Raw genomic sequence first — 22,382 nt, forward strand, 5'->3', positions numbered from 1 at the left:
GAGAGGGTTAAGTCCTACGTCATAGAACCATCCAGAAACATCACGGTTATTCCTATATCTAACCAACAAGAACATAAGGACAAATACACACGGCACGAAAGGGTAAACAAAACATGAGTCATAATATCATTTGCACTCAGAACGGCGTTTGCGCACGCCTCCGTTTGCACACGGAGAGTTAAATGCCTTATATAGACACGGACCGCGCTTATCAGCCATACTCATACAATAGTATTGATACGACAGTGTACAGTGAAAGTGAAGAGCTAAGTGATATCGAATCTATATATTGGTAAGTACGATTATTTATTTATTCATTTTAAACTTATACAATAACCCTGACACCAGGGTTGATGAGCCTGGTATTCCACTTCACAACCCACACGATAAGAAGAACTTATACAAACTTATAAACTAAAATAAAACACATCATTAAACCCCACACGGCCTCCGTGTTCTAGTGGTTTTAGCGCTGGGCTCACGATCCAGAGGTCCCGGAATGTTTTCCGTCACCGCTGAGCACGTGATAATCATTTATGATCCAAACATGAAGTCGAAAACAAATTCGACAATAAGTGGTTTAGGCCTGTGTGTCCAAATTAAAAATAGAGGTCTAAATTTTTCCCCGGAATGAAATTATATTAATTGAAGAAAATTACATTACAATGTGATTTTTTTAAAAGGCGCTTGCGGGGTTTTTCCTATAAGGCGACTGAGTTGTGATTTGGGTTGTATATACATACACAGACATACATAAACTCACGCCTATTTCCCACCAGATTAACAGAGACTATGAAATTTCATTTGCTCCGATCTTGACACACTTCTCTTGCTTCCTCCACATTCATCAGTCGTTTCATACACGCACGCCGGTTCAGAGTAGATCGTACTAAACCTTTTCTAAGGACATCTCAAATAGGCTTAAGAAATAAAAGTAATTATGTAAGTGAGGTGTCCAAAATATCTATATTCCTTACTTAAATTTAGTTTAACTTAACATAGTATCATGCCTGTGTCCCCAATAGGGTAGGCACATGTGAAAAGTACACTCCTCGCCAGCTATGTTTAAGTCGTACATTGTTAAAATGTTCCTTGACATTGACTGATAAGTGATAATGTTTATCTGTAACCACATGTGCTACTCAATATACATTTCAAATTGTGTAGATTATAATAGTAAATGATGTAAGCAGTCATGAGCAATATAATGTACCCACTTTAGGACTCTGTCGCACTAACTATTTGACATTTAGTGAGACTTACAGTTCAATTTGTCAAAAAAGTTAATGTGACATGGTACCAAAGTGTATACAACATATTAATGCTCGTGACCGTACGTACATTGTATTGTACGCAAGTAGGTACGAGTAAGTACAATAAAATAAGTGGTTTGCTCTATTCACATACATATATAAACTCACGCCTATTTCTCAGTGGGGTAAGCAGTGACTATGGAATTCCATTTGCTTGAACCACCAACCTTCGCATTATATACTGCTTTCGTAATCCTATTATCCTTCATCTGCTCTACGTGTCTAAACCAAATTAACATTCCCTTTTCAATCTTAATCATTATATCGACTTTTACACTCTATCACTCAATTTAACACTGCAGATGCTACGCACCAGGGAACCAGGGTTGATAGGGTTGGTAATCCACAACCCACACGATCATTTTAATTAAATAATGCACCTTATTTCCTTTTATACTTCTTGGAACAAGCTAGAACATAGTTAAAATACTTGATAAGTAGTCAGCCCACTGATTTTGGAGTACACACTATCATCATCATCTCCTTAGCATTATTACGTTTTATACAGGGTCCGCTTACCTAACCTGAAGATTAGGCAGGTCCGGTTTTTACAGAAGCGACTGCCTGTCTGACCTTTTAACACGCGAAGGGAAAACTAGCCCAATACAGGTTTGGCTACCTACGAAACGCATTTCTTAGGAATGTGGGTTTCCTCACGATGTTTCCCATCAATATACACTATCCAAAGTCCATAAATATTGCCACGGTACTTACGAGGATAACAATATCTTTAGTTTATCTATTTCTCGTATCGTGTAGTTATGTTGATAACAAAACAATCGATCAAGAACAAGACGACAATTGTTTATTTACCAATTATCCCTTTAATTTCAGATACTTGCTTCATTCAACTACTACAAGAAATCAAAGAACAATCAAGCAAAATAAAGAAAATGGATTCTGATAAAGTTGCATGTGCCTGTTCCACTGGTGGACAATGCACTTGTCTTGGAAGCACCAAACGCTGTGAGAAGTGTAACTGTGGTGAAACTTGCAACTGTAAAACAACTGGAGAAAAATGCTGCAACGATTGCAAGTGCCAATGCAATCAAAAAACCGGGAAGCCTTGCACTTGCAAAGGTTGTACTTGCTCGCTTAAAGTTGACAAGAAATGCAAGTGCGAAGATTGCAAGTGCGACTGCAAGTGTGACAAGAAGGGATGTGTCTGCGTTCCAACTAAAGGAAAACCTTGCGTTTGCATCTGTGAAGATGACAAAGGAGATATAAAAACTTGCGAAAATTGCAAGTGTGCTAACGGAAAATGTATCTGCAAATGTGGCAAGCCGTGTCTTTGCGTATCCACTGAAGGCAAATGCTGCGTATGCATCTGCCGTGACGAGAAAGGTGACTTGAAGGTATGCAACGATTGCAACTGTGGCGAGTCTTGCAAGTGCTCATCTGTTGGAGGGAAATGCTCCAACGATTGCAAGTGCAATCAGGAAACTGGGAAAGCCAGTACTTGTAAAGATTGTACTTGCTCGCTTAAAGTTGGCAAGAAATGCAAGTGCGAAGATTGCAAGTGCGACTGCAAGTGTGACAAGAAGGGATGTGTCTGCGTCCCAACTAAAGGAAAACCTTGCGTTTGCATCTGTGAAGATGACAAAGGAGACATAAAAACTTGCAAAAATTGCAAGTGTGTTGACGGAAAATGTGACTGCAAATGTGGCAAGGCGTGCCTTTGCGTATCAACTGAGGGCCAATGCTGCGTTTGCATTTGCCGTGACGAGAAAGGTGACTTAAAGGTATGCAATGATTGCAACTGTGGCCAGTCTTGCAAGTGTTCATCTGGTGGAGGGAAATGCTCCAACGATTGCAAGTGCAGTCAGAAGATAACTGGAAATTGCAAGTGTGAAGACTGCAAGTGTGACAATAAGTAAAATAAATCGGTATTTAATAAAACAAAAAAAAAGTTTTAATAAACATATTTTTACCCGTGTATTATTAAATGTAGTTAAAGAGTATTTTATTCACTGTTTATAGGTAGGTAACTACGTACTTTTGTATTCAATTTTATGGGACTGGTTCAATAAAATGTTTATAAAATATTTTATAGTTTTAATTACCTTTACCTCGACTCGTACAAGTCATCGGATTCAGCGATTAGCCACGATAATTATTGTATTGTTTTACCTGTAATAAAAACAAACATTATGTTAATCATTCATTCATTATTGTAAATCAGCTGTTTGATAGCAATGTCAAAGTTCCATTGCTCACACTACGCGAGGCACGCTCTTGTCGGTGTAGCAACTACTTTTCAAGAGAAAAATAGGGCATTGGTTTCCATCTTCCCTTCCGCCCCACAGTACTCCGTCTGACACGAGTGGGATGGCGCCCAGAGTAGTCTATTTCAAATCCGTACAGTCATGAGCAATAAATGTACCCACTTTAAGACTCTTCGCACTAACATATTTGACATTTAGTGAGACTTACAGTTCAATTTGTCAAAAAAGTTAATGTGACATGGTACCAAAGTGACCGTACTAGGACTCATATCCTGCGCCTCTGAATATTACTGACAATTACTGCTGCCATCTGTCAGGACATTTATGATCCAAACATGATTTCGGAAATTATAGGTTTAAGCTCGTACTGGATTCGAACCTGCGACTTACTAGTGAGAGGCAAGCATTCTCCCAACGGGACTACCACGGCTGTTAATAATTTATTTATTTATTATAAAGTAAAGTATTCAATACACATAGTCATTACAGGTAAGTACATGCCTTTTGCGACATATATAAACAATGTACGGTCACGAGCATTAATATGTATACACTTCGGTACCATGTCACATTAACTTTTTTGACAAATTGAACTGTAAGTCTCACTAAATGTCAAATATGTTAATGCGACAGAGTCCTAAAAGTGGGTACATTGTATTGCTCATGCCTGTACTTACTTCTATTATAAATAATAATAACATTGTTTTTTTAATAACAAAAATGAAATAAAAAAAAAATATATGAAAGTTTTACGACTTTTATATCGCTCTTCTTATCTTTCATTACATATAATCAAAACAATAAACAAACATAACAATATGGCCGAAAAAAAAAAACATAATACTAGTCATAAGCAATTAAGAAAACAAATTATCAGCCTGACGGCGCACTGCGTAATGACAGATGATAAGTGCTTATTAAAGCCGTGGACGTCAAAAATTATGACGTTATGACGTGACGGGCGGTGCGCGTGAGTTGTCAGTGACAGGTGGTGGCGCGCAGCTTGGGTGGGATTTTTGGGTGGTGGGTTTTGACATTTCAAGGACGATGTGGGTTTAGAACCTGTGCTATAAACGCAAGAACAACGACCTCCGTGGTCCAGTGGTTGAGCGTTGGGCTCACGATCCGGAGGTCCGGGGTTCGATTCCCGGTGGGCACATATCACAAAAATTACTTTGTGGTCTCTAGTTTGGTTAGGACATTACTGGCTGATCACCAGATTGTCCGAAAGCAAGATGATCCGTGCTTTGGAAGGCACATTAAGCCGTTGGTCCCGGTTACTACTTACTGATATATATTCATAAGTAATTGTTACCATGAGCCATGTTAGGGGCCTTTGGCGGCTCAATAGTAACCCTGATACCAGGGCTGATGAGGTTGGTAATCCACCTCACAACCCACACGTTAGAAGAGAAGAACGTAAGAATATATTTGGACTACGATTAAGGTAAGTCACAATATCGGTATTATGAACAGCCTCCGTAATCTAGTGGTTAGAGCGTCGGGCTCACGAGCTGGAGGTCCGGGTTCGATTCCCGATGGGGACATTGTCGAAATATTTTTGTGAGACTGCTCTTTGGCTAGGACATTGCAGGCTTGAATCACCTGATTGTCTGAAAAATGAGATGATTCCGTGCTTCGGAAGGCATGTTAAGGAGTATACTCCAACGCGCTTATTTATAAAACGAATACCAATTCTGTTAAGACTGCTGCTACTGTGCAGTTAATTTAACTGGCAGTGCTGACCCAGTTAGTAACCGAGCCAGATCGCGATAACCGAAATAGTTAAACTTGAACTCTTAGTTTAGCCGTTAGCCTTCTATGTTCTCATGACTCACAAATAACATAACGTAGCATCATGCGTATGTCCCCTATAGGGTAGGCAGAGGTGTATAGTATAGACACCCACTCCTCGCCAGCTACGTAATTTATAAAAAAATAATTCGTATAGAAGGCCATAAACACGATTTCTTTTTTTATTGATGATCCACATCGTCACTTACAGGTGACATTGTGATCAAACGCGAGCAAAAAAAAGGTCTAACACATAACCCTCCTTTTGCTTCGTCGTGGTCGGGTAAATACACCTAAGTCTTGTCTTCTGTTTGAGAGTTAACCTCTGCGCAAGTACCGGCGCTATGTTTAGGAACGGTTTTTCGTTCGACAATAGATGTTGTGAGGTGAAATACCATCCTCATCAACCCTGGTGTCAGGGTTACTATTGAACCGCCAAAGGCCCCTCACATGGCTCATGTAACGACTACTAACTTGCATCAGTAAGTAGTAACCGGGACCAACGTGCCTTCCAAAGCACGGATCATCTTTCGGACAATCAGGTGATCAGCCTGTAATGTCCTGACCCAACTAGGGATCACAAAGTTATTTTCGTGATATGTCCCCTCCGTGATTTGTGATTTTCGTGATATGTATGATATGCCGGGACCTCCGGATCGTAAGCCGAACGCTCAAACTACTGGACTACGGAGGCTGTTATTAGACCAATGACTGGTGGTGAACCGTATCGCTGCCTGTAATGGTCGATACCCACTTCTGTTATACATTTATGGTAAGGCTAATTTCCCTACAATATTAAAGTACGTACTAATTATTCAATTTTACCTGGTATCTTCACACATTCTACTTCAATGTTGCCATTGTAATTAGCTTCGTAACTGCATGCTGTTATTATGGAGTTAACGGGAATGTGATGCTTAATCGTTGAATTTATAGGTACTTAACTGAGTTTCAAACTGGGGTCTCATTTATTTGATAACATACATACATAAACTCACGCCTATTTCCCACCGGGGTAAGCAGAGACTATAGAATTCCATTTGCATTTTTTTCCATTTTTTTTTATTTGATACAATAACATAAATAGCCTATATACGTCCCACAGCTGGGCACAGGCCTCCTCTCAATCAACCGGAGAGGGTATGGAGCATACTCCACCACGCTGCTCCACTGCGGGTTGGTGGAGGTGTTTTTACGGCTAATAGCCGGGACCAACGGCTTAACGTGCCCTCCGAAGCACGGAATCAACTTACTTTTTCGGACAATCAGGTGATTCAAGCCTGAAAAGTCCTTACCAAACAAAGGACAGTCTCACAAAGTGATTTCGACAATGTCCCCATCGGGAATCGAACCCGGACCTCCAGATCGTGAGCCTAACGTTCTTACCACTAGACCACGGAGGCTGTTATTTGCTAACTTAGCTGAAAATTCCTTCGTTGATATCCACATATCGACTGTCGAATGAGGTTTCAGCTAAGTAATCATTATACGGTCTCCGTGGTCCAGTGCTTGTGCGTTGGGCTCACGATCCGGAGGTCCCGGGTTTGAGTCACGGTGGGAATATATCACAAAAATCACATAGTGATTTCTAGTTTTGTTAGGACATTACAGACTGATCACCTGATTGTCCGAAAGTAAGGCCGTTGGTACCAGTAAATAATTACTCACTGATGAGTAATCGTTACACGAGCCATGTCAGGGGCTTTTGGCGGCACAATAATACCCTGACACCAAGGCAGATGGGGTTTGGTAATCCACCTCACAACCCACACGATAGAAGAAGATTGGCCTAATAAAGCTCGGTGACACGAGAGTCGATAATACATATAGCTTAAACTAGCTACAAGTCCCATCTAGAAGGACGACCATAGACCAAATTGGGAATGTCTTTACAAAATGTTTAGTACGATCGGCGTTCTACTCTGACCCAGGAGAAGTAAGGGAAGTGTGTCAGGATCGAAGCAAATATAATTCCACAGTCTCTACTTAACCGTGTCGGGAAAAGGCGTGACTTTATGTGTGTATGTATGAACAGGTCGTCTTAATCGTCATAATGCTATAAATATGTTTGGTATTGGAGTCTCATACACCAAATAGAAGAAGAAGTAGATAAGCATCATCAGAATTGACCCAAAACTTCTGAAAATGTTAGTGTTTTGTTAATTATTTTCAGTTCCATACTTTTGCGATGGAAAATTCCAATTGAATCATGATTTTATTGGCGTGACATATTGTAGATTTGCCGCATATGACATTAACTACTTGGCCGGGCAGATGGGGAGCGCTGAGGGCTCTTACCCGGTACAAAATTTAAGACAACAGGCCTGAGGATGCCCAGTTGGGCGCGAACTTTGGCTCGGGGCGTTATCTGGAAGGATAATATTTGAAGACCCTGGTGGATCGATAGGGATAAGCGCTGAATGAGGGATATGTCGACCACGCCGGCGGGGTCGGTGTCGGTAGCTGATTAACCGCCGCTTTGAAGCTGATTTAAGACGTAGGTCTGGTACAGTGTCACTAACACCCTGTATATTTTTTTTATTTTTTTTTACTTGCATTAGCCGTTTATTTTTTATTTATTTATTTATTTCTCTCTCTAGAAAGGATCACTTAATAACTAATGGGTACATTTAATGTTTTGACAGAATACCTTTGAGAGAGCTGGAGTCTGTACTGGGCTCGAAACCAATATAAACATACGACAGAAATAAAAAAAAAAACCGCCCACTTTTCTCAAAGCCCGTAATGACAGTTCTTGCTGAGAAAACTGCGTGAAAAGTACCCACATTTGACTGCCCGTTACTGCACAATTACGATAGATGGCGCTATAGCGCGGTGACAGCTCTTAACTGCGATGGCAGTTAATAGTAACTGCTCTAGAATGTTAGTAATAACATACTCAAGTTTCAAGTTAACTGGAGTCAGTTTGATGTTAGTAAGTACGGGTTTTCTTTTCTATTTCCTGCCCACCCTGCAAGTAAATACTTGCGTGTAATAGGTATGATTAGGCTTAAGTAGGAGTTTTCCATTTTGAGTCATTTAAAGTGTTTGCAATGGTGTTGGTCTGTTTACGGGATACGTAGGTGTAGCATACTCCACTACGTCACTCTAATGCGGTTAAGGTTTATCGGACAGAGTAAAAAAAAACATATTTTTTTTATTAAGCGGCGATACGGCTCACTACTAAAGACGTTGGTCTAACAGATGTCGATGAGGTGTGCGTACTTAGTTCATCTAGCGATGGATGTACCTCTGACTACCCCGATTGGGATATAGTTGTGAGCTTATATTACGTTATTATTAAACATTTCAATCGACTGTAATTAAAATCGAGTACCTACCTATTACTTTACGTTAAGCTGTTGGTCCCGGTTACTAACTATAGAATAGAATAGAAAAAGTTTATTATAAAAGGACGCCACACACAAAAACTAACTGATGTAAGTAGTCGTTACATGAGCCGTGTCAGGGGCCTTTGGCGGCTCAATAGTAACCCTGAAAACAGGGTTGATGGGGTTGGTAATCCATCTCACAACCCAATAGAAAAGAGAAAGAGAGAGACTTTGCTAAATCTCATTACAAAATTCTCGTCATGTTCAAAACTAATACAAAACTGATTTACAGTCTGAACACTTGATTTAATGATTTTGAACCTAAGTATTGTTGATAAAGGAAACTTCGCCTCAACACACTATTACCCTATTACTTTACCATATCATTTTCTGTCTACCCCACTATGATTTCCTTGCGAAGCTATCTTGTTACCGCGGCGTCTGTGGCGTATTCTCAACAACATCGGTATGATAAGATAAAATATTGTTCTGAAAGTAATTCACGCCAGCAAAATATAGTAATAGTCTAAGATGGTTTGAGCGACTCGGCTGTTCCGAGCTGTGTAATAAGTGTGCGCGATTGTCCGTTATTTTGTGACACTGTGTGGTATAAGTCAGACGCTTCAAGCCGTCAGTTTGGCCGTAATCGGTGCGGCCGAAGGTGAACGTCAGAATGGCCGGTCGCTGGATGTATTGAAAGTTGAAATGCTGCTAGAGTCACACCGCGGACACTTCATACGAACAACCTCGTTTTACATAGACTGACTAGATAGGATGACTGTAAATGTAATTCAAATTCTAAAATAAGTTAAGTACGTAGTCGTTACTTGACTTCCGTCAGGGGCCTTTGGCGGCGCAATAATAACCCTGACACCAGGCTTAATGAGGTTGGTCATCCACTTCACAACCCACACGATAGAAGACCTAATCCTTTTCACGCGTCATGTCCTAACTTAACCCACACCCAAAGTTATAGTTTACAATCCACTTAAGTTACGGAGTTACGGTAACCGACGTGGCGTTCAAACAAACGACTGCGACAGAAGCGATTGGCATCGATCGCAGTTACCACTAGAGCAACGTGGTGCGGTGCGGCCGCGATTATGAAGATATGCCTGTATTGACTGTAACTTGCTTGTCATGGAGTATGCAGGGCAATTGATCGCTAGAGGTGGTCTAGTAACGTGTTTGATACTTATAGCTGTTTATTGGGGGACTATCTGATGGGAATGTGGGCCGCACATCATGAGTTTTCACACCTGACGCGTCTATTTGTAGCCTGAAGATGTTAACATAACATAATATAAGCTCACGACTACATCCCAATAGGGGTAACAAGATGATATAAGTACCCACACCTCACCGAGCTTTCTATTAGACCAACGAGATAGGTGATGAGCCGTATCGCCGCACATAATGTTTTTTTTGACGTGACTTATTGTAGATTTGCCGCAGATGACATTAACTACTTGGCCGGACAAATGGGGAGCGCTGAAGGCTCACACCCGGTAAGTTTAAGACAACAGCTGAGGGTGCCCAGTTGGGCGCGAACCTCGGCTCAGGGCGTCGTCTGAGAGGAAACATATTTGCAAGAAATAATCGACCCTAGTGGGTCGATAGCGATAAGCGCTGATTGAAAGATATAGTCGACCACGCCGGCGGGGTCGATATCGGGGTCTTGAAGTGTTTGGTGTCGCGAGCTGATTGGCCGCCTCTATGGCTAGAGCAATCGGGTTGTCGGGATCGTATATTACGTCCTTCGGACGCCGACACTTTTCAGTACCGTCCCTAAGCGGGATGTATTCGGAAGCCGAAAATCGCCGTAACTACCAAGGGATTTGGGTGGTGCGGGCACATTATGGTCGAGTAAACTGTTTTAGTGAAAACTAAAGTGCATTCCCATTGCCGTTGTTCCAAAATCTTAACCGGGTGAGGGCTCTCAGAGCTCAATATTTGTTCGGCCAAACAGTAAATGCCTTTTGAGGTACATCTACAGATTGTCACGTAAAAAAAGAACATTTTGAGAAACGATTTTTGTTTTCATAGCACTCACCCGTGTTAAGGGACTCACAATTTTGAAAAACACTCAAAGATGCGGTTACGCACGCGCCATACTTGAAGTATATGCAGTATGTTTATATGCCTACGTGTATAACTTCAAATATTGACCGTTGACCATCTTCTGTCATCCAATGAAGAACATATCAGTTTGTTCAGTAAATTCTATTCTGATTCCAATTTCGTCAGATGTGATGTTATATCTTAACAAATATGTGTTAGAATCTTGTCGTTTTGTAAAGCAATCAAAAAGTGTTTACTGTTAGAACAGAATCGATCGGCCGAATCTCGACTGATACAACACTACGCACAAACAAAATGAACGTCACAGCACTGGCTTTTACACTTGGACAGACATAACTTGTATATATAATACTAATAACCTGGTACCGCGCATTGAAGCTATTGTAAAAATGTTTTCTATGTGGGATATATAAATAAAAGGGATATTTTATTTATCTTCACTTCTTTTAACTTCTTTTTTATACAATAAACAAATGCACCTCACACTCTGACCCTCATTATAATACACACCAACATTGTACCTCTATAGACTTTTTAAAAACTTCCTTCCGTTATTAGCCATCCTAAATTCATACCATAAACAACCAAATCCTAATTAAGTAAATCTTAATTGTCCTTCCTGGTGAAGGTCGCGGGAAGCCGCTGGATGCGGGCAGCGCAGGACCGATCGTCGTGGAGATCCTTGGGGGAGGCCTATGCCCAGCTGTGGGCATCGTACGGCTGATGATGATGATGATGATGTCCTTCCATAGTATTCTCTATTACTTTCTCTATTATCTGTATTGAAATATAATCACTGCATGTACTTACTGAAGTAGTTACATGACTCATGCAACGACTGCTTACATACATTTTTAAGTAAATAATAGTCGCAATCTAACTACGAATACGAAAAAGTAAGTGTGGATTTTTCAACCCCCAAAACCCAATTGATAATAAAGAAAAATACTTCGCAGAGTTGAATGTATTAAACAAATTTAAATAAATGTAAACACTTCACGAATTAACTTAGGTTCTTATTTCAAATCTCTGCGTTTATTATTAAAAAAAAATAGAAGGCCTATCTAGTAAAAGGGCAAGAAACAAAAACATAATTGCAATTAACTTTTTGTTACAGTTTGACATTTAGGTCAACTTTTTATATTTCGAAGCCATTTGTCACTCGCGGGCTTTTTAAATCATTCCACAGAGTAAAAGGGCACAAAGAAAAAATAAATTTGTTTATGGTTTATTTTTTTCACGTTTATTTTTTTTATTATTATTTTATTCTTGTGTCTGTAGGAGTAGCCACAAATCGTCAGAAAAGAAATCGAAGAATCGTCAGCAAATCAGTCGCAGGCAGACAAAAATCATGCTCGTAATCTTTATAGGTATGGGCAGAGTCGCAAGTTACATATCGGGACATAATTTTCTACAAGTGTAGGTCCACCAGTTCCTCCTCTATGCGAAATTCTCGCCTGTGTATCGTCTATGTGATAAAGCTGTGGGTTCAAGTCCCGTTCGAGTCAATTTTTTTCCGTTTTAAATTTTCTCTTTGTGAGTTTCCCTAAGCACGGGTGTTATAAAAACAAAAATAATTTAGGACATATCTCATACTTTCTTTCTTTCTTTCTTCTTTCTTTCTTTCATCATCCGCTCTACAAATATATTTTAGTTTCACTGGTTGCTATACAATCTTCTGTGGCCTCTATTGTGTATGGATGCAAGTTGTTTTCTGACGCTTATGGCTCGTCTATCCCTATTGGGATAATGGCGTGAGTTATGATTATGTTGAAAGTACGTAGATGGGTTTATATAAGTACCTATGAGAAATTTGCAAATAAGCCAAGCAATGGCAACACTGACTTCCACATTTTTTTTGACACGTGACCGTACCACGAGCATTAATAGTACACACTTTGGTACCATGTCACATTAACTTTTTTGACAAATTGAACTGTAAGTCTCACTAAATGTCAAATATGTTAGTGCGACAGAGTCCTAAAGTGGGTACATTATATTGCTCATGACTGTACAGTCTTCTTCTATCGTATTGGCTTTTTCTGGTTTCAGGACTTGATTTAAAAAGCAGCCAAAGGCCCCTGACATGGCTCATGTAACGACTACGTACTTGCATCAGTAAGTACTAACCGGGACCGACAACGCCTTAACGTGCCTTCCGAAGCACGGAACATCTTACTTTCGGACAATCGAGTGATCAACCTGCAATGTTCTAACCAAACCAGGGCCTCACAAAGTGACTTAATACAGTAAGTAATATATATACTGCTAACTCAAATATGTTTCTGAACCAAAACAAGCCAGTTGCTAATGCGTGCCGGTTGTTTGTGAAACGAGTCCTGTAGGTCACTCCTGCGCAACCGGTTCGTAAGCGACGAGAATGAAAGGAAAAAAATGTATGGCAAATTTTGTATAGGGGTTTTTAAGATGTGATGATTTTGGGACGAGGGCATCGGCTGAGAGCCCACCCTCAGGGCTCCCCATTTGTTCGGCCACGTAGTGAATGCCATCCGAGGCAAATCAATAAGTAACGTCAAAACACATGAGACTAAGGGTATCTAAGGGCATAAGATCCTGACGACCCGATTACTCTGGTCATTGGGATGACCAGACCTTGCGGGAACAAACACTTCAAGACCCCAAAACCGACCCCGCCGGCGTGGTACACAGCCTGGAGTAAGACGCGATCAGTAATTTGACACGACGTTTGTAATATAGAGTAATTTAACACTTACATTCCTAAATAACTTAACTTGTATTCTTGTCGTCATTACGGACAGTAAAATAACCATAATTTGAACAGTTTAAACCATTCCGACAGCTGATGACATAAACTATTTACAACTGGCCATAAATAAAACATGATAACATCCTTCAATAGCGAATGCGTGACAGAAACGCGTGTAAATTACGTATGACAACGCGCGCCCGCGCAGGTTTGCTTGTAGGGTTGTCCAATGAAAAACCCAACCGTTGGACTTTTCATTGCAAATCTGTGCGGGCACGCGTTTCTGTCACGCATAAGTTATGGTTGCCTCAACCAACACTTATGGCGGGCGTATAGTTAAATAGCTAGGTAATAACCTATAAATTATTATAAATTGATAAATAGTATATTTTGGACGCCATCCGAGATAACAATAATAAGACAAGTATAAAAAAAAAAACCTCGTATTGATGGCATGATTTATTACCTTTTATTATATCTTTTGGAATTTTTCCTGTTGTCAAAACTAGAAAACAGCCTTAAATATGTACAAATCTTAAAATAAATTTAAACTTCGAAGAACATAGCGCGCCAATTTTAACCGTTTACCGACAAAAAGGTCATATTTCCCATAAGTAAAAAAAATAAACAAATAAGACCTTTTATTCTAGAATCTGGCGAAATAAGACTATTTCTTTTTTTTTATTTTTTTTTCTTTTTCTATGTTTTCTTTATTTTTTTTCTAATTTTTTTGTTTTTTTTTTTATTTTTAGATTCTCTTTTGGAATTTAAAAATACCTCAACACGTTTGGCATTAAGTAATAGGTATTTTTATAATTTCTACTAGTCGGCAGCCCTAGCTACAGACCTTGCGTCGAGAATAGTAAACAATAAACAGTATATGTTTGCGGAACCTTAAGGCTCTGGTCTGGTGACCTACTTGGAATTACAGGGACGTGGGTTTGATGGTAATACATAACTGAAGAGTTATGAAGTGAGATAGGGCCTTATTAGGGAAACTACCTGTATGAAATTTTAGACGGGACTTTACAAGAACACACGTTCACTACTGCCGAAGTACATGAACATTATGTGTACCATGGTATAAGGAAAAGTGACAGTTAACATTTCAAGGTTAGCCCAGCTGACGTCATCTCACCCTGCGATACCATTTCGTAAATAAATTACCCACGACCAATGTTTTTAATTTACTTTGCAAGGAAATTTTGAACTTTCAGTAAAAGATTTACTTACAGTTTTAATGATTTTTATATATGTGACAAGTAATAGTAATTACATATATTATTCAGTAATTCACATGTAATATTGGAGATGCCAATTTAATGGTAACACAATGGTAACACTTACGTCATCAAAGGGCTGGCAATGACTGCTTGTCATTGATTGGATTGAGCATACCTGGTTGTTTTTAATCCAAGACATGTAAAATCTGTTCGTGTTTTGTTATCTGTGTGACAGCTTTGTTCTGGTTTGCGTTTATAGAGAGTAATTAATGTATGCTGTACGTGTTTGGGGTTTACTAAAGAAAAATACATTGCGTCAACTCGGCCCCCGGGCCGATTTTATAATGGAGCCGAGTTGACTAAAGAGTCATAGCACCCCATTCCTAAAAAGTGGCAGAAAAGATGTAGAGTATAACTACCGTAAAGGCGACTTCAGTCATGTGCGTGCCTGATGAGTAACCAGTGCATCAAGAGTTAGCGAAAGTTCTCAAACGATTGTAAATCCATCCAACCTCAAAGCACATCCCTAACATTTCATACAAAACACCTCGTTTTATATAGACACTGCAGATTGACGTTATCGTACGTCTGACGCCCATACGATTGAAGACTAAAGTAAGACCGGTGAGGTAAACTTAGCTCAGACGCTTGTGAGGAGTGGACAGTTGCCGTTCTAAATTATTCCTTAATTATTCCTTATTCTATGCTCAAAGTTCTGACATGGTGACACTGGGCACTTACGTACTCCCGTCTGTTAATTCTCTGAGGCTCAGAAATTATATCCTTAAGGTATCAGATACACAATACCTTCAAAACAGTGGGCGACGACAATAGCCATTTGTGGGTAATTGGCCTTCCACCTCGTGTGGGCTTTATGACAAGGCCTGGACAGTTCCTAACGGGTTACCTATCAAGAGACCATATGGTTCCAGCACCAATAGTGTTTGAATAGTTCTATTTTGTTGGTAATATTGGTTGAGACTGGGTGCTCGACATTTGCAGTGACAAAGCCAATAAAACGAGTCTTCAATAAAGAAGTCCGGAAAACGTGTCACTTACATCGCAGTGTCAAGGGTTCGAATCCTGGCTCGGGATCTAAACCACTAAATAATAATAATTGTAATTTTTGTATTGTAGGATAAAATTAAATGGATAGCTTTTAAGTTTTGGAACCACTAAGTTCGGCTTTATGAGTTACAGTTCTTGTTTAGATCATAGATAATTGATATAACGTGGTTGCCAGGACTTGCCCGGTTAATGACAACAGGTTCACACCTTATTTAATAACATGGGACATAAAGCTAGTAAGAAGTGGGGGTGGGTGTACAATCCAAAACGGTCACGAGCATTAATATGTATACACTTTGGTACCATGTCACATTAACTTTTTTGACAAGTTGAACTGTAAGTCTCACTAAATGTCAAATATGTTAGTGCGACAGAGTCCTAAAGTGGGTACATTATATTGCTCATGGCTGTACTATGCACCTTTGCCTTCGGTGAGCTGTGTGGAAAAGAGGGAAAGAAACAAAATGTTCAGTAGGGCTAACATGCGCAACGTGTTAAAATTTTGTCACGGTAATTTTATCGATTCTGACGATATAATTACGTCGTTTTGTCGATTGGTGCTAATATGTGAACCCGAATAAGTAAAATATCATTCTGTTAAAATACGAACAAAATCACGAGGCGTGCATGTTAGGGAAAAAACAAAGTTATCGATTTGAACAAAATTTATTGCATCGATCGATTATTTTATCTCTTTGCGCATGTAGCCGTGCTGGTTGCATTTTTGGGTTTTTCGCTAATATCTCAAAAACGGTCCGTCACAGAGAAAAAGTTCTTACATTGAATGAAAGCTCATAAAATTTTCTACAACTTTGCTCCTATACACTTTTCTGAATTCCTACTAGTTTTCTAACTAACCCATTATAACATTTTATTTTCAAACCTACAATAAGTCCAGCAAAATTTTACTGTAGGTGTCGAGCATATGAATGGTCTCACCTTGACATACTTTTTCAACTATTCATCGATTATACAAACAGGTGTTAGTCATCCGTGGAGGCATATGGCGGAAATAATACTTTATTATTAATTAGTCAAACACACGTATGTAAAAAGGGAAATAATTTGTCTTACGAGGAAACAGTGGCTGCAAGTTGTCTTTGATTACTTGTGGCTCTGCCCACCCCATTAGGGATTACGGGCGTGAGTTTATGTATGTATGTATGTACGAGGAAAATAGCAGTAAACAGAAATTACATTTTTTTTTTGTCGTGACTTATTGTAGATTTGCCGCAGATGGCATTAACTACTTGGCCGGACAAATGAGGAGCGCTGAAGGCTCTCACCCGGTACAACGTTTGCAGAAATTACACCTCCTTTTACCCTGAAACAGCGCTGTCGCTTTTACCACTTTCATGAAAACTAACACTCCCTAAAAACACTTGAGCTGGTCTAAAAAGGCCATATTGCAACAATAGGCTAGTATCCAACTAGTCAAATCAGTTACTTTTTACTAAACTTGAAAACACGAAATTACTTACTATGGATTTTGTATGAAAACGCACACATAGATTTTTGTCCGGCCAAGTAGTTAATGCCATCTGCGGCAAATTTACAATAAGTCACGTCAAAAAAAATAAAATGGCGTGATAAAATGGCGGACTTATTGAGTTTTTTTTTGACTAAAATTCATAAATAAGTTAAATAGGAAAAAGAAAATGCTTTCGTTAGTTTTAGATCTGTCTTTATTTAGTAATCAGAATTTCATAATTTATTTTGAACCTAGGGGGTTAAAAACTACATCAAAGCAATTCATCTTAAAAAGCAATATTGCAATTTGACATTTGCGCATATAAAAGTAAGTGCCAATGCAAACAAATGTCAAATAGCAATATTGTTTTCTTAGATGAATTGCTTCGTTATGGCTATTTTAGCCCCCCTAGTACATACATGCGCAATGTCAAAAGCAATATTGCTATTTGAGATTGCGCATTTTATTTTATGCGCGGTTTTTGTCAAAGTGCAATATTGGTTTTAGGAAGAATTGCTTTAATTTACCTTTTTAGATCTTTTTAGATTACTTTTTCTAGCAGCAGTTCCGAAAATCGCCAGAACAGCCAAATAACAGGAAATTGTAAACGAAGGAATCTTTACCGGATTCGAAGTTTACGATTCATAAGAAACAGCAATGAAAATTACAAGGCGTTTTATTGCAAATTTGTTTTACTCACTTGTTTACGTGTAATTTTAACATGTATTTTTACGTCTGGTTTTCTTTTTGAAGCCTTATATTTTGGTATTTTATTGATGTTATGGGCATTAGTTTTTTCAGCTCACACTTCACACGCATTATGAATTGCTAAGGAATGTGCAAAAATGTGATAAAACTAATTACTTTTTATGTCTTAATAAAGTTTAAAAATAGTTTGGAAAAATTCTTTAACGTGCTTTTTTGCTTTTTTTTATTGACTCTCATCCTAACTAAAAATCAGTAAAACCTTAGTTTTTCACATTTCCAGAGTTTCTTGATGTATTTATACAAAAACTAGCGACCCGCCCCGGCTTCGCTCGGATGCAATGCTGAGGTTAAAATTGAAATTATTTACGACATCACATTAAAAACCTCAAAAATAACAGAATTTGTCCACTATTTAATGGATGATATTATACATATAAACCTTCCTCTTGAATCACTCTATCTATTAAAAAGAACCGCATCAAAATCCGTAGCGTAGTTTTAAAGATTTAAGCGTACATAGGGATATAGGGACAGAAAAAGCGATTTTGTTTTATACTATGTAGTGAAGGAACAATGTTGGAGTACTGGTAGAAAGTATTAAAATAAAGTAAGTAGTTCGTTTGTTTACAAAGAATGCAAATCGAACTGGTTTATTGCAGAAACCAATTATTTTGCTATTGAAAAAGCGTATTTACCTAATGACAAATTTTAACCCAACTATATTAATAAGACGCTTCAAGGCGACATTACAATTGTACCAAGTCCAACAAGTTTTGATATTTGCACATTTCAAATACACTAAAACATTACGCGTAGGTTTCAAATTGCATCCCACACTGAAACGTCATGATACCGATCCGTCCGGTAATGATGTCATAATGTGGCCTTCCCAATATGGCCGGGTTGCGCGGCCTACTTGTATAACTTTATCTCCTTTTGTGTGATTGGGTTTATTTTTTTTTCAACATGCCTACGTGCCTCATATCTATCTCTGATTTTAACGCGGTAAGAACCCCGTTTTAAATATGCCTCAGTAGGTACTCAAAACTTGTACTATCTATTTCTACGTATACTGGTTTGGGTAAGAAATTTTTGCTGCTTCTCATCTTGCCCCCGCGGCACAGCGGCTTCGACCAATAACCGCGCGACCTTTATCTGCGTAGATATCATTAGCTCCCCGCGCAGCGAGGTCCCTGTGCCGCGATGCTTATAAGTCGACTAAATGGATATAAACTGTCTAATGATGAACTATCTGTAAGGACAATGAGCTGGCGATCACCACATGGCTCTTTATTCATATTTGTTTTCAGACTTCAATTATCAAATATCACTTCAAGTTGTCTTCTGGTTGGCTGTGTTTCTGCCCACCCAGCATATGAACCCTGAGACTACATTTTAAAACAGACGAAAAATAAATCTCGTTCTGTCAAACTTAAAACCATTCCCCTCCCCAATTGTAGCAGGTAATGATGTCACGAAGTTGGCAATCGACGCCAGACCAAATGTGGACAGGTAGTGTGGCCATAATAGGCTGCATGGCCTCTACATATCCCTTCAAGTTACGGCGTGTGAAGGGCTTCTTATCATTTTAAATTGGAAGTTGGACCTAATTTGTTATAATTTTAACACTTATTGTATTTAATTTACTAATAAGATTGGAAATACTAAATGAGCTTACAACATGCTTTTTCGGATGTCCAGTCATGAGCAATATAATGTACCTACTTTATGACTGTCGCACTAACATATTTGACATTTAGTGAGACTTACAGTTCAATCTGTCAAAAAAGTTAATGTGACATGGTACCAAAGTGTATACATATTAATGCTCATGACCGTCCACACTACTTACAAAATACACAAAATGAATATTCGTTGTTTTCTTATTTCCTAATTTTAGCCTTGCCGGTTTATTTCCTAAAAAACATTTCCGAATTGATGAAAAGCTGATTTCTAAAAGTTTTTACCATGACTGTACGATACAAAAAAATCGCGCGACATCAAGCCACTCGCCGTAGCGGGAATCGCCGTTCGAGGAGTCGCTGTCAACGCCATCATTCATTACTTTGGGACCCCGCCAGTAAGCTTTCGCCGTATGTCTATGCGTTCCACATTTAAAAGACTGTATCTTTTTACTCATATAGCCCAGTTGGTAAAGAGTTTGAGCCTCGAAGCGAGAGAAGTCGCAGGTTCGAATGCAGCACAGGCCTAAACTAATGATTGTCGAATTTATTTTCGAATTCATGTTTGGATCATAAATAATTATCACGTGCTCAGCGGTGAAGGAAAACATCGTGAGGAAACAACAACAACAACATTCCCGAGAAATGCAATTTTCGGAGGTATGTGACATAACCTGCATTGGGTTGGATAAATATATTAATGAAAATGTTATGATGTATATTGTACATCTAATCTAACCTAATTTAGCCTACAAGATCCCACTGCTGGGCAAAGGCCTCCCCCTCCTCATTCCATTTTTCGCGGTCCTGTGCGTATTCCGGCCAGTCCCTCCGGCAAGCGTCCAAGTCGTCACGCCGTCCCTTTCGAGGTCTGCCACGACGTTCAAATCGCTGATGTGGGACGAAAAGCAGCCCAACTCAAATGGGATTGGGCCGGACATGTTTGTCGCATGCACCCTGAGCGGTGGGCACGGATCGTCACGCATTGAGTGCCTCATGACGGGTATTGTACATAACTCACGCAAATAATTTGTGTGTTCGAACACATCATGAAATGATCAATTCTACAACATATACTAGTACTCGTGACCGTACACGCTTAGAGCTAAAATTACCAGTTCTTTTTCCCCCTTCTCTAGTTCTCTAAGTCACAAATATAGACGTCAAAATGTTCTCACAACATATTACCATCGTGACTCTCGTAACCTAAGAACTGTTAAGTAGGCATCCGCCGTGGGAAACACACCCCGGTATATGCTTAGGCCATTCCTACTTAATCTACCTCATTAACTTACTAACTTAGAGTAATAGCGTCGACCTAGTAATGTTATGACCGACATTGTAATTATAAAGGTCAGAAAACGGGGATTATTATGTTTGTTTGTTCATGAAAATGCGATGGAATTTTTTTTTTGTGAAAAGTTACACGACGTAACATGGTTGGGTAAAAATATTTCTTTTTCTTAATACAGGGTGTTAGTGACATCGTAACGAATACTGAGGGGAATGATTCAGATCCTGATTCTGAGTTCATATCAAGTGGAATTTTCTGCCGGTATTTTATAGTCCTCCGTGGTCTAGTGGTTAGAGCGTTAGGCTCACGATCTGGAGGTCCGGGTTCGATTCCAGATGGGGACATTGTCGAAATCATTTTGTGAGACTGTCCTTTGTTTGGTAAGGACTTTTCAGACTTGAATCACCTGATTCTCCGAAAAAGTAAGATGATTCCGTGCTTCGGAGGGCACGTTAAGCCGTTGGTCCCGGCTATTAGCCGTAAAAACACCTCCACCAACCCGCATTGGAGGAGCGTAGTGGAGTATGCTCCATACCCCCTCCGGTTGATTGAGGGGAAGAATGTGCCCAGTAGTGGGACCGTATATAGGCTGTTTATGTTGTTTGTGTGTGTTATTTTTTAGTACGTTACGTATCCTCGTAATACTTTGGTGGAAACACAGCTTAAGAGTCTGGACTAATATTTGCTTTTGTACTACATTAAAAGAGAATCATTTAAGAAATATACATAAAAAATGACTAAACTATGGCTATGGGCTGGCAGAGGAAGACCTAGAAGGACGTACCTTGACCAAATTGCAGATGTCCTTAGAAAAGGTTCAGTACGATCTACTCTAAACCAGAGTGCATATATGAAACGATTGATGAATATGGCGGAAGCAAGAGAAGTGTGTCAAGATCGAAGCAGATGGAATTCCACAGTCTCTGCTTACTCCGGTGGGAAATAGGCGTGAGTTTATGTATGTGTAAACTATGGCTAAACTTTTAACCCTTTTGACCTCTAAATTACATTTAAAAGGTGTAAAAAACCTGTCTACAGTAGGAAGCAGTTTTCTACTCATTAAAGGAACAATTAGTTAGATTTTTATCTTAAAAACTGAGTTAACTGTACCATTATAGTGATTAAGAGTTGCGGTAAAACTACAGTTAGGCGATTATTCGGCGTCAAATATTTCTGTTTTTAAGCCGAATGAGAACTACTACAGTGTGTGAATAGGTAAGAAATAATTTAATTATATTTGTTAGTATATATGTACGGCCGACGACAGATATTTATGTATGTATGTACGGTACGACCTCTGTTGCTCAGTGGTTGAGCGCTAAGCTCACGATCCGGATATCCCGGGTTCGAATCCCTATGATTCCTAGTTTAGTCAGCACAATACAGGCTGATTACCTGATTGTCCGAAAGTAAGATGATCCGTGCTTCGGAGGGCACGTTAAGCCGTTGGTCCCGGTTACTA

At 39.3% G+C, this 22,382-nt stretch overlaps 2 protein-coding genes across 5 annotated transcripts in view; one reads left to right on the top strand and one right to left on the bottom strand.

Annotated features, from left to right (window-relative positions):
* Positions 1-22,382, bottom strand: part of LOC126372532 (uncharacterized) — a 163,241-nt gene that overhangs the window by 131,037 nt on the left and 9,822 nt on the right. The gene's annotated exons all lie outside the window — the stretch shown is intronic.
* LOC126372528 (cell death abnormality protein 1-like) lies at positions 159-3,358 on the top strand. The gene is made up of 2 exons (XM_050018337.1): positions 159-292; positions 2,148-3,358. Exon 2 carries the CDS (start codon positions 2,207-2,209, stop codon positions 3,188-3,190), a length of 984 nt encoding a protein of 327 aa, XP_049874294.1. The 5' UTR covers positions 159-292; positions 2,148-2,206; the 3' UTR covers positions 3,191-3,358.

Source organism: Pectinophora gossypiella, chromosome 14, assembly GCF_024362695.1.
Source record: "Pectinophora gossypiella chromosome 14, ilPecGoss1.1, whole genome shotgun sequence".
NCBI lineage: Eukaryota > Metazoa > Arthropoda > Insecta > Lepidoptera > Gelechiidae > Pectinophora > Pectinophora gossypiella.